We start from the raw sequence: 14,665 nt of genomic DNA on the forward strand, positions 1-14,665 counted from the left end.
GGTAATCAGGGACCCTAACTGGCTCAGAAAAAGACCAATAATATTTCTGGCAATATTTTTATGTTCCGGGTATAGTCCGGTTGTTCGGTTGGATAGTAATCCGTTAAAGTGCTTAAGTAATCTTTTAAGCGTCGTTAATAATATATTTAGTGACACATCTTATTCTGCAAAGTGTCAGGAATATTTCCTCATGTTTTGGCACTTTATTAGTTAGCTAAAAGCTAGTATGTTAATAAAAGTGCTGTGTTTCGTGCTTAGAGTAAGTTTTAGGCACATCCAATCTCTGTATCTTATTCCTAGAGACGCAGTTCTACAACCCTTGTATCCCTACACACACTCTGGGTGTAGTAAAATATTTCTGGCTCATACAGGCCTTTAGAGGCAGTGTCTGCCTGATGCTGGCTTTATCAGCATGTTCAATAGGTTATCCGTTCAAATGCTACTGTGCTTTTGTGCATCACGTTTGTCACTAAAGTTCAGTAAGTAAATAATGTAGTGACGGAAATCAAAGTATGATGCAGATATGTACAAGTATCAACAGTCAAGTAGCAGTTCATCAGTAATCTCAGTTTAAGCACAGTAATTAAGCAGCAATTAATAGTTAATTAAGTCGTACGGATACCTGGTTTAGTGAGGGTTGTCACAGATTTGAATAACCACTGTTTAAGACCATTTCCTTGTCAATTGATTGCTAAAACCTTTGTTACCTGAATTTCTCTGAATCAATGAATGCACACAGTTGCTTGATGACCATTGTTCACCCAATTTTGGACTCTTAAGTGTTTTATGTTTATACTCTTTTCTTTTGATTTCAAAAGTTTTGAGACAAACACACTTTTGAGTTTTTGTAATTTTTCTTCTTTCCCCTTTTATCCTCTCCATAGAAGAGTATTGAAACTTTTACTGGATGGTTTTCAAGGAAAGAATACTCAATCCAAAATCATTTTCAGCAATGTTTTGAGAGATTTTGACATTTTTGCACATGCTTATGCCAAATTTCACATTACTCATGATCTGGATATTTTGACTACTGATTTTCTTAATGTATTCTTAACACAGTTGATTCTGGTCCTTTTAGAGGATTCTCAACCTGTTTTTCAATACATAAGAACTAAATAGCAGAAGTTTTAATTTCCCTCTTTTTATGTTTAACAAAAACACTCATGTTTTCATTTGGTCATGGATTTTTGTTGACATGAGGCAAACACCTTCACAGCAGTCTATGATGGAAACAACACAAGCTTCAAAATAACATTTGAAATCAATTTTGTAGGGAAAATGGTTATACCATTGTTATCAGTCATATTTTCAGATCTGAACACTATAGGTGTTTTATGTATGATATCACTTGTTATGTGAAGTTTGTGTGTCTTATGACATCTTGGTTGTTTTACAGATCTTTTTGAATAATCACTTTGAACATGATTTCTCATTGCTCTGTTTTTTCAACTAAATACAATCAACCTTAGAATCAATGAATTTTGAGCTGAACTGTTATGTCAAATTGATTGTTAGAACGAATTTGACTGTCCGAGCTCTGATACCAATTGTTAGGATCGAAGGCACTCATGATTGTGTTTGTTTGTATAAATTGAACATTCAGAATATATGAAATGATGTAAAGTGCATCGGAAATGGATACAAACTTTGTAAACACAAACAAAGAAGAGAATAGTATGTTAAACACTTGTTTTACTTTGAGTCGAATGATTACAATGAAAATCAAAAGATTACAAGCATGCTTACAATACTAAGCTCCCCCTCAGCCTGATACCTCAAGGTTGGTTGCACAAGATGAAAGGATTGGACTGAAGAAGAAGAATCCACTCAGTCAATCAAATGTAACAGTACGGAGTACTGTTCCATTTATAGGCAGTCCAAACCTTTGAAGCATCTCAGCTGACGTCACCATGAAAGTGACATCTAACAACCTAACAAACTCTATCTACTGATCTATACAACTACTGCTTTGCTAACTACTGATATTACATTGTATTACATGAGATAAATATAAATTGCTGCTGCATCCTTCCACTGCTGTGAACCCAGCAGTACTTGTCATGATCAGTAGTGCTTGAACCAAGGCAGTAGATTGAGCAGCATAGCTTTTAGTCTTCATCAGCCCTTGTGTAGAATCAGCAGTTGTAGGTCAGCAGATGTTTTATAGAAGCAGTACTTTGGAGCATATCAGATGTTTGAGCCACATTCAAGGGGAAAGTTTATAATAAACTGCTGCTTATGATGAATCCACTGTTGTGAACCAGTTTTGGCTTTACATCATCTGTTCCTCTGTAGGGTTCAATCCCAACACGAATTCCTGCATTTTTGCCAATAGAATTGTACTAGTCTGTTCTTTTCAGCCATTATAAATGGCGAATTCCTGCTTATAGCCACTGCACAAGCTGCCAAACTATTATTATTGTACCTTGTTGCCATTATTATTGGCGACAAGCCATTATTATTGGCGAATTTTACTTAAACGTGTAGAAAATACCATTTAAAATGGCGAAAAGGAACCAATATGCAGAAAATTACATTTGAAATGGCGAAATATTTAAACAATTGGAGTATTGCCATCAATATGAAGCATAATAAGGTTCTGTGTTATAAGGAAAATGTGATAGTTGTCGAGATATTCTGGAAAAACCACATTTCACGCCCAGAATTTTCAACCTTAGGTAAAACCAAATTTCCCACTCTGAAAATTTGATATGCTCACACAAACCCCGGACCCGTATTCTCCACATTCTGTAAAACCATATTTCCCTTTTTGAAAGGAGCGTTTTCAGATTACGCTATTCAGAATGGCAACATGACGTTTTTCTCAGCTTTAAAGTTTATATACCTTTTGAGAAGACCGTCTGTGGAGGGGAATGCTCGTTTCTGCCACCACATTCTTAATTATGGTATACAATAATAACGACACCCTAAATGTTTTGAGGTGCCTTCTATTGCTACTGAGGTGCTTCCTAGTGCTGCTATTGAGTCTTCTTGCAAACTCGTATTTTTTTTCTTTTGCAGACACCATGTGAAGTCTGAACAACAGACTTCACGTGGTGTCTGCAAAGAAAAAGAGACGAGTCTTCGTATGACGTGTTCCTAAGCTTTAAAGTTTCTATAGCTTTTAGTGATGGTATGTAGCCTAAGAACCATCATTCTCTGCCCCATTTTCGGTAGGTGATGAGGAACACAACACATTTGAAGTCGCATTTTACCGCATGTGACTTGGAGATGATAATGTGTTTATTAGATCTTATAGTAATGTTGTGCAATGTGACCACATCAGCGGGGTTTTTGTTCAGCCTCCCCTCTCATGCATATCCAGTCTTTTGCAAATCACCAAACATCACCGGAGCTGCAAAATCATTATTGAAGGTGCGAGCAACCCTTTCCATATCACTTTAGGGGTCCAAGAGCCGGTTACGACCTTTCGACCCATACAACCTTGATATCCGATGATACAGGATACGAGGAAATTCATTTAGTTTCTTTTTGGCACCTTCAATCTCCATTAGAAATGCTTCGTTAAAATTACGAAGCGTTTGGTAGATGCTATAGTAATGTTGTGTAGTATTGTTGAATTACATAATAAAAAAGTTTGTTAAATTACGAAAAGGAAAGTTGTGTTGTATTGTTTTCTTTCTGTAACAATTAATTGATGTAGATGGAAAACCTTATATTATGGTTTTGGTTTATAAGAAATATAAATTAAAACAATGTAAAAAAGTTCATAAAACGTCCATCAGAAGACAACCTTCCAATTTATTTAAAAATATATTCATGATGCTACAACAAACAACAAACAACCAACCACACACCCTCCGACGAGCCAAAGACTTGTGTTTTCCTGTTCATTCACCTGAGGTTAATATATACTGGCCTTCGTGGCTGCCGAGGGGGTTGCACGGGCGAGTTACGGCACCCCAAAATTCTTATTTCTGTCATTTTTTTGAAAACGGTGAAAATGGCGATTTGGGGTTCTCGGGTGGGGTTTTCTGTAAGAAAAACACCCTCCGACGAGCCAAACACTTGTGATTTCCTGTTCATTCACCTGAGGTTAATATATACTGGCCTTCGTGCCGGCCGGGGGGGTTGCACGGGCGAGTTACGGCACCCCAAAAAGTCCCATTTTGGTCATTTTTGAAAACGATGAAAAATGGCGATTTGGGGTTCTCGAAAGTAACCATTATATTAATACAAGAAGAACACACCCCTATGGCGTACATGCTTACATTAATACGAAACCAGTACAAATGGTAAACTAAACATAATGTTAATACAAAGGAAATACGTTAATGATAAACAGAAGACAATAAAACACACTGATAATCACTGGTGATGGCTTGTACATGCATTCCTCTTGTGACCTCTTTGATGGAAAATTCCACATCTATACTTTCTTGTGTGCTCGGGCCAACCATCTCGTTGTGAATACGCCTTGACCTTTTCTACCACGTTTAGTGGTTATTCTTGACGTGTTTGGTTTTATTTTCCAAGCTGGTTTTACCCATGTTTTTGGGTCGTCCAATGGAAAAAACTCACCTGCATACTGCACCTTGTAAGCAGCATTATAGTATATCTTATTGATGGTGTTGTGCGGAGAGTCCCCTATGTTTTGGCTGACTGCGATAGCATGCGAGGAAGGAAACCTCTGCATTTGCCACTTACCACATGTGCACGTTTCTTTGTAGTACTCAACGGTGTGATCATTGCCTCCGCGTTCATTTGTCTGTATCTTTGATATAACTCGGTACCTTCCGCTAACATAACTGTACACTTGTAATCGATGGTGTCTCGAATTTTGGTAACGAATTTGATACCACCCGTACCTATAAGGAGCTAGCCGGGTTGTACAGTTGTGGGCAACCTGGTTGTTCATTAGAAAATGCTCCACCGTCTTGTCGAAAGTACGCTAAAAGATGGCCTTTATTGGCATCATCCTAATCCCCTTCAACGCATGGTTAAAGATCTCCGATATGTTAGTCATTAGTGTTCCCCCAACGACGATTGTTTCTATCGTGTACAAGAGTCCACCTATCCTCACCTATCTCTTCCAAATACTCTCACGCCTCTAGGATGATGCCTTTCATCAAATCAACTGAATGATCGTACTTCCTTTGTTGTGTGCTGCTACCAATATCCCAACAAAGTTCCTTTAACTCTTTTATCTTAAACTTCTACATCAGGTTGCTTCGAATGTGCCGAAGACAGTAGCGATGAACAACATTTCGTCGCCATACTGCAAGATTACTAACTGCGTTAATAATACCCTTATGCCTGTCGGATATAACACACAGTTTTTCCCGCAGTGCCTTGCGATGTGTTCCCACAGATGGTGGAAAAACAAGTCCAACTTTCCACCGTCTCTTCGTCAACAATCACAAAACATAGTGGAAGAATCCAATTGTTTTCATATTTTGTGACTGCAATTAGTAACTTTCCCTTGTATCACCCCTTGAGGAATATACCATCAACAAATATAACTGGCATGCAATATTGAAATGCATTTATCACCGGCCCGAACACCCCAAACACGTATTTAAAAGTTTCAATCTCAGATGAACCAATGGGTTCGTGTAACCATTCAACAACAGTTGTGGGGTTGCGCTTTTTTAATGTGTTAACGTACGTCGGTTAGTCCCCAAAGTTAGTTAGCCAAGAACCATAAATCCTCTCGACTGCAGCTTGCCGAGCCTGCCACCCTTTGCTATAAGAAATATCAACACCCAAACGGTCTTTTATATGTGCCTGAATGCTCTTTACCGGAAAATGCGATGTCGTCACGTATGTGGTGAAGGATTCGTGTTGCAATATCCTTAGATTTCATACATCTTTTGTTGTTACCCACTACTGTCCCGTAGCAGTTGTGTGAGTCAACCCATCTAGTGATTTGCCACATGTTGTCACTGGTCTTCCTATGGGCATTAGCATACCACGCACAAGGCGGCCTGATGCGAAGATTAATGTTGCACTTCGGGTTTGTTGTGTAGCATCTTGCTCTTCGTTTCTTTGTTGTGCTTTCAACGACATACATCTCTTTGTTACATTCAATATTCCATGAACCAATGCCGAGCATCAACTCTTCTTTAATTGAAAAAAACATACCATTCCGAACAACGTGTGGGAGTTGTGCACTCCAGAAATCCATTTCGTCATCTTCATCCCTACCAATAGGCTTGTATTCTCTTAAGCCTTCAGGGTATACAAAGCTGTTTTCGTTACCTTGTGGATGTTGAGGTGTGTTACTAGACTCATACTAAGCTGGAATTTTGTAACACATCGTAAAATCATGTCCAATATAATAAAGACACGTGTCATAACCCGGATCATGTTAAAAAGATATATGGTAGGATTAAAAGTGTCAACATGTTAATTATCACCTCTGAGTGACCTTTTAACGTTTTTCAAACTTTTGTAAAATATAAATACATTCTCATGAAAATCTAATAAGGATTTCATAAGTATCCGGTTAAATTTTTGTAATGATAAATTCCACATTCAAATAAATGGGATCCTATGTGCATTTATGACAATTCTCCTTCACGTGATCTTTTCACAAGATTCCAAGACTATTTTTTGTATGGCATTGCTCCCAAGTACTTTTCAGAACTGAACAAATGGTCCCCTCCTGCTGATAATGACCAGAGATTAGAATTATGAAAGATTGCATGGTCAAATGTAAAAGTTCTCAAAAATATTGTCTCTGATGGAAGGCTTACGGACCGCAAGGCTATAGTCTTACGGTCCGTAATAAGGCTTAACTGGGTGAAACATTTTGAATTATAGATACGGACCGTAAGGGCTTTGGCTTACGGTCCGTAAGACCTGTAACTGGGCAGTAAAATGGACAGCTGCAGGTTACAGCCATTCCGCTGCCTTTGTAACCTTGTTTTTCAATATTAGGGACTTTGCAACTGGTTTTAACAGTATACGGACACCTGGTAACATCTGGGATCATCACAGGGACAAATGCAAAGATCTTGGAGCTTCCATTTTGCTATATAAGGCCTTGTTCATACACTTGTCATTTGCAACACTTGAAATTTTGTTTCAAAACTCACTCTTTGGAGCCTCCTGGAGGTCAAGGAAGTTTTCTAAAGTTCCATATTCATGCTAAGTACCCTTGTAAGCATTCTTAGCCCCCTAAGTTCAAGTTTTATTAGTTTAATAACCAAAAGTCAAAGCCATCGTAATTAAGCTTTGACTTAGTGATTAATCACTAATGGTCTAGTCATTTTTCGAATTGAAAGTGGCTATGAGTTGGTAATTATGTGGGTAATAAACCCTTAAAAGGGCACCCCCTGGTTATCACTCTAACGTGGTCAATTGTCGGGTCAAACTTAATATTAAAAAGTCAACAGAAGCTATTTTTGCAAATAAATTCATAATTAGCAATATAGAAGCTATGGAACCTGTTTTAAAAATAAAATAACTTGGTAATTAATGTAAGAACATGTCTAAGCATGTTCAACCCGACAATTCAGAGTGTAGGCTCGGTTCGGAACCGAAAGTCGCAAAAGAAGACTTTTGCTTTGACTTTCAGTTCTGACCCGATTTAGCTTGTTTTAGAAATGCCTTAGGGTTCCTTTAGGACCATATTATAAGTTAGTAAATCCCTCTGAGGTTATACTACATGGTTCCTTATTTATCCGATTCATTTGCATGTTTCCGTTATATGCTTAAAAGTTGACCATTATGCCCTTTTTACATTAAAACGAGGCTTTTGAAAATGTGAGAGGACAAAAACCTTTATTACTGATTTATAAACTTGTCCTAAAAATTTGACATGAGTTTGAGGTCTAGATTAGGAGTTATGCTCAATATCGTAATTTGAAAGCTTTTTATTAATTAAACGGCATATTTGGCATAAAGCCTATTTAAACCCGAATTTCGACACCAAACCTTTGACCCACTGATGTAATATAATATTTTGGGATTTTTGAAGATTTTTATTTATTTTTAAACTAATCATAACATAAGGTTCTTGCTTTGATTCGGTAATTGTTGGTTATACCCTTTTTGCTAATAAAATGAGTTTTTCATAATATTTTGATATCAAACTTTTGCTACTGATTTATATGTTAAATAAAATATTTTAAGCCTTCTGGACTTATAAAAATCTCAGCTTTCCTTATATAACCTGAAAATCGCCTAAAAGCGACTTTTTACGCATTTTAAACGCATAGTATGGATTAAAACTATTTTTGACAAATAAGACTTAATACCTACTGATGTTTTAAGTAAATTTTTATACTTTAACAGTAAGCAAAAGTTTTGAACTGAGATTTCCAAATTTGACCTTTAAAGCTTATGTGAAATTAACAAAATGCCCCTTCGGTGCATAGTTTGGTTATAAATGATAAATTTCACATATATGCAATACCCTAATGAAATGACTTGTAAGAATAAATATTTTTACTGATCATTTTAGACCAGAACCTCAGATTAATATTTAATATCTTTTATAACCTTTAAAATGACCAAAATACCCCTACGGGGATTAATTTGAGTTTAAATCCGTTTTGGGCATAATGGAAGGTATCCTACTGATATCACAACATATTTAAAGCATATTAACTTAGGTAACCTGTTCATGACTCATTTGGTTACCCGTTATGCATTTTTCGCATTCGGTATGGTTTATGTAACTAGTTTGCATAAATTAACCAAAACGGGTCAAACCTTATCATTTTTGCTTCAAAATCCAGAATGTATTTAGTTTACCCATATTATACAAGTCTCTATACTTGTCGGGTCTAAACCACATTTTAATCCGGTCTTCGCTTAATCTTGCGTTTTGAACCGTATATATTTCTTTAAAACTAACCGGTTTAAGTTTAAACTTAAGTAAGACCCGTTAGGAATCTAATAGGTTATTAAAACCTTCGTTCCAGATTTAGGAGCCCAGTAAAAGATATTTGCACTTGCTGATTGTATACGGCTGGGATAAATTTGTATAATTTGCTTAGGTAAATACTTTTAACTTATTTTCCCTTATACGGGCTTGGGGTACGGTATATAAAATACCGCTTGGCCGGGTATTGAATTTTTAATCGTATGAAGGTTAAATCATTGAGATAACCCGTTTAATCTGTTTTGTTTATTTTAAGCCTTTGGGGGGTTAATGACCATGTCCTGGATATCCTCGGCTCATTCATTGAAACGGCCACGACTTAAGCACGGGGTGTAGGCATACACCTGCCGGTGCATATGTAAAATGATATACCTGCTTGTTCGAGAATAACTCGCCGTAGGTTATATTATGTGGTGTGTCCATTAATCTTTAACCTGGTATTCAACCTGGGCTACTGAAAGTATCATAAACATGTAATTCTTTTACAAGATTTTTTTAAATAATTATCCCAAGTTATAAAAGATTATTTGTTCCTTGTGCATTTCAATCAATTTTCTTAAATACTTTTCAAAAGAGTCGGTTAATTGTATTTACCAGTGTAAACTGACGTATTTTCCAAAAAGGCTAAAGTGCATGTACTAGGCGGAATAGGCTGGCTACTCCTGAGTGAATAAATAAGAGTCTTGCAAGCTTTGTCACTTAAAAATATTTTGAACAATTATCTTCTTTTGTTTTGATCCGCCTGTGGATCCTTTTTGCATTCCGTTTGTAATACTCATGTTAGTTTCATTCGGTTTGTAATATATTTTACTTTAGACTTCCGCTGTGCATTGAACTGTGATTATTTGACTATGACGATATCAACTACGTCACGATACTCCCCACCGGGCCCATCGGTAATACGTGAAAATATCGGGGTGTGACAGGTTGGTATCAGAGCCAACATTGAGTGAATTAAACACTAGCCTTTTGTGTTTAATCTCAATGACACAGTTGCACATTCCTTGACCTTCGAGTCTAGGTAAAGGACTTAGGACTAATCGTAAATCTTATTTTGTCCTTTATTGTTTTTCATGGTTGTTTCTTTTGTTTGTGTTGACAGGAACAGAAAATGCCGCCACGATTCAGAAGAGGAGGACGAGGCAAGGCGCCATTCACCAGCCATGATCATGAAGCCAGCCCATCTCACCGGCGAACGCCTTCAGTGACGATGAGCACGAGTCCCCAAGAAGACTGGAGGACATACTTAGAGCCTGCGAGGCGTTCTATCTCGCTCAGCTCCTCACCTTCGTACCATGATTCCTTCACACTCCATCAAGGCAACGAGTCTGATCATTCTCGCCACTCCTACCTTCCATTACGGCGGTCGGGTTCGCACCATGCCTTTGAAGACCTGACCCCATTCTTACAGAGCCGGTTCAACCCGGCAAACCAGGTGCAAGAACCAGCGGGTTTTAACCCGTTGGGACCAGAAGATCACTTTTCCGGTGATCAAAACATGGAGATGGATGAAGATACCGATCCTGCCGAGCCACCATATGGGACGCCCACGCATCCCATAGAGATTTCAGACAGATCGTCTTTTCACGGTTCGCCATACAGAGGTCCAGACAGCTATGAAGCAAGGGTTGCCTCGTACCCTTGGGAGTTCACTCCCCCTTTTAACCCAGCACCTCCACAGCAGCAACAGGATCCCTCCGAGGATTCTCGCTTCCAGGCGGTTACTCCACCGCCACCACCACCGCCAGAGCAGGAACCGCCTCCGGAGCCACCGAGGTGGAAAAGATCCGAAGCACGGATGTCCGTGCGAGGGGGATTCCACTTCAGCACCCCTCAACACTCCAGTGGCAGCCATTACCCGCCACTATATGAAGACCCGTAGATGGATGGGCCTTCGAACCTAGTTTCCGAGGTGGAGTCTGCGCCAGTCGCACCACCACCAATGGGTTATGATAACCCGATTCCTTCATACGCCAGTGCAGTGGCGTATAACCCTTTTGAGCAGCCAGCCCATACTAGCTACAACTACGCCGAAGTTGACCCATATCTTGTAGCGGCAAACTACAATGCTCTTCATCTTGAGGGACCTTATGGAGTCCCATATCCGACTGGGTACTCAGCCTATGGGTACCAATACCCGCCACCTCCTCAACCTTCGCAGCATCAGCAGCCGCAGATCCAACCACCGTAGCAGCAGGAGATTCTTCAAAGGTTGAGCCAGGTGGAGCGTGAGGTGCAAGAGGAGTGTAGAAGCCACCAGGGATTTCTTAAGGGTTTGGCAAGTTTAATCAAGGGGAAGAACAGAAGGGATCATTGAAATTCCTTATTTGTTTGTTTCTTTTTCTTTTTCAATTAAGACCCTCTGTGGACATCTATTTATGTACCTAGTCCCTGCGAGGACTTGTATTTTTAGTTTAGCCCCTGCGTGAGCAAGTTATTTCTGTTAAAATCTCGTTTAGGGCAATGATGTACTCCTTTTAATGTTAGTGGAATATTTTAATTAAATTTCATTTCCATCATTATATGCATTAATATAAAATGAGAAATAAATAAAATATATCATTCCTTTTTGCAAGATATGCCCTTATATATTAAACAAAAATCTTAAAGGCAAAACCTAGCCATGTGTTATTTTAAGACAGGGCCATGATGGTAGTTCCTTATTAAGATTTAAATTCTTGTTAACATCTGAAAACATGTTAACGCTCCTGGCAAAATGTGATTCGAAAAAATCACATAAGTCATCCTTATATTGGATCCTTCCAATTCCTTTTTCTCTATTTATTTAATCATCCATTAGTGATGAAGTGCCTACGGGCCATATTTAATGTCCTTTGAGACTAAAGACATTGGTAGCCTATGACTCCCTGTCAAGAAAGGTAATGAACTGCGTTTAAACCTTAATGCCTTGATCCTATAAGATCATAGCTTGAAATTTAAAATTTTTCCTTGTAACTTGGCCTTTTATGCCATTATAATATTGTAATAGATTATAACTAAGGATAATTATGATAAAAATCCTGAATGAATATGTTTAATAAATTAACCAATATGCTTTATTAATACCATGGTTAATAAATCATCAAGAATGAAAATCCTGTTATAGACCTCTGAAATAAATCATTGTTATCATTTTATGTAGCAACCAAGCTACATGGCTGAATCAGAAGAAGTCAACAGTCATCCGACGGAAAATCATGATACTACTAGAATCAACATAACTGGTGCGGAACTTCAAGCATTGATTGATAATTTTGTTACCAAAGCCATGGATAGGCAGTTTAATGAATCAAGTGGTACTCGAAGCAAGACCCTATCGGTACCTCATTCTAAATCACAGCCTAAGACCCACTCTGTGGCTCATAGTAAGCCACCATCTAAAACTCACGAGTCAAAGAAGGACGATGGCCAGCACTCTTCAAATCAGCATAGTGTTCCGTCTAAGAAGTGTGTATTCAATCAAGAGCCACGTGCAAAGACCTATTCATATAAGTATTTTGTCTCCTGCAAGCCCAGGGATTTCACGGGGGAAAAAGGAACCATTGATTGCATGACGTGGCTAGATGAAATGGATACAGTGGTTGATATTAGTGGGTGTGCAGAGCAAGATATTGTGAAGTATGTTTCACAATTGTTCAAGGGAGAAGCTCTAGCTTGGTGGAGGTCCTTAACCCAAGCTACTGGAAAGAATCTGTTATACAACTTAACATGGGCTCAGTTTGTTGCTTTGATCAAAGAGAATTTCTGTCCTCAACATGACGTTGAGAAGATCGAGACTGACTTTCTGACATTGGGTATGAAGAACTTGGACTATCAGGCATATCTCACGAGTTTTAACACCATGTCTCGATTGGTTCCTTACTTGGTAACATCGGAACCAAAACGTATAGCCCGTTTCATTGGGGGTTTAGGCCCGTAGATGAAAGCTAGTGTGAAAGCCTCTCGACCTACTACCTTTAGGTATGTAGCTGATTTGTCATTATCCCTTACCCTTGATGTGGTCAGGCAGAGATCGCTTAGGAATTCTGATGAAAAGAAAAGGAAACGCGAGGATGGGAGCTCACACCATTCTGATAAGAAGCATAAAGGGAACTCTGAAAACAAGAAGAGTTCAGGGTTCAAGAAGGATAACCAACAGTCATGTGAGAAGCCCAAATGCAAGATCTGCAAGAAGCGCCATCTGGGAAAGTGTAGGTATGAATCAAAGTCCCAATCGCAGCCTAGGGCTTGTGGGATCTATAAATCTAGTGAGCATAAGACATTGGACTGTAAGAGTATAAAGGATGCGACTTGTTACAACTGTAATGAGAAGAGGCATATCAAGTCTAACTGCCCAAAGTATGCCAAGAAACCTGAAGAAGGAAAGAAGACCAATGCTTGGGTCTTTCAAATGAATGATCAGGAGGCCATTTAGAACGTAATAACAGGTACCTTTCTTATCATTGATGTTTATGCAAGGGTATTATTTGATTTGGATGCAGATAAGTCATTTGTTGATGATAAGTTTTGTAAGTTATTAAATCTGCCTGTCAGAACCCTAAGCATAAAATATGATGTAGAATTGGCCGATGGTACTATAGAAACTGCCCCAACCGTGTTAGATAGATGCTTTATATCCACTAGGAACCACTCTTTTCCATTGTCTATGCTTCCTTTGAAATTAGCTGGTTTCGACATAATGATTGGCATGGATTGATTATCTCATAACCAAGCTCAGATTGTTTGTGACAAGAAACAAGTGGTAATCAAGACTCCGTATGGTGAGCCACTCACAATACAAGGAGATACTCAGTATGGGTGGCCTAAGCAAGTGTCTATGCTTAAGGCATCAAAGTGTATGAAGAAAGGTTGTGTCATTTATATGGAACAAGTAACCATGGATGAACCTAAGCCCAAGGTTGAAGATATCCCTGTTATTTCTGACTATCCAGAAGTATTCCCTGAAGAACTACCCGGTTTACCTCCAGATAGGCAAGTGGAGTTCAAAATTGACATTATTCCTGGAGTTGCACCAATTGCAAGAGCACCCTACCTGTTGGCACCGACTGAGATGAAAGAATTAAGGACTCAGTTAGATGATTTGTTGGCAAAAGGTTTTATTAGGCCTAGCTCATCCCCTTGGGGAGCACCGATTCTGTTTGTGAAGAAAAAGGACGGATCAATGTGATTATGCATTGATTATCACGAGCTAAACAAGGTTACACTTAAGAACAGGTATCCATTGCCCAGGATCGACGACCTGTTCGATCAACTGCAAGAGGCTAGTTATTTCTCCAAGATTGATTTGAGGTCAGGTTACCATCAGCTGAAGGTCAGAAATGAAGATGTGCATAAGACTGCATTCAGGACTCGTTATGGTCACTACAAGTTCTTGGTGATGCCTTTTGGGCTCACTAATGCACCAGCAGCGTTCATGGATCTCATGAATCGCGCCTGCAAGCCATATTTGGACACGTTTGTCATCATCTTCATTGATGACATTCTTATCTATTCAAATAACCAGACTGATCATGAAAAGCACCTTCGTTGTATTCTTAAACTTCTTCAGCAAGAGAAGCTCTACGCCAAGTTTTCAAAATGCGAGTTTTGGCTTCACGAAGTCCAATTTCTTGGACATATGGTTAGTGAGCGTGGTATCTAGGTGGATCCCGCTAAGATTGAAGCCATCATGAATTGGCAAGAGCCGAAGACGCCCACAGAGATTCGCAGCTTTTTTGGGTCTAGCAGGATATTACAGGCGTTTTATTGAAAATTTCTCAAGGATTTTAGCACCCCTAACTTCATTAACTCGTAAGAATATAAAGTTTGTTT

At 38.7% G+C, this 14,665-nt stretch overlaps 1 protein-coding gene across 1 annotated transcript; it reads left to right on the plus strand.

Annotated features, from left to right (window-relative positions):
* Positions 1 to 9,965: 9,965 nt before the first annotated feature.
* LOC110866389 (extensin-like) lies at positions 9,966 to 10,736 on the plus strand. Its single transcript, XM_022115539.1, has one exon. It carries the CDS (start codon positions 9,966 to 9,968, stop codon positions 10,734 to 10,736), a length of 771 nt encoding a protein of 256 aa, XP_021971231.1.
* Positions 10,737 to 14,665: the final 3,929 nt, after the last annotated feature.

The sequence above is a fragment of the Helianthus annuus genome, chromosome 7, assembly GCF_002127325.2.
Source record: "Helianthus annuus cultivar XRQ/B chromosome 7, HanXRQr2.0-SUNRISE, whole genome shotgun sequence".
NCBI lineage: Eukaryota > Viridiplantae > Streptophyta > Magnoliopsida > Asterales > Asteraceae > Helianthus > Helianthus annuus.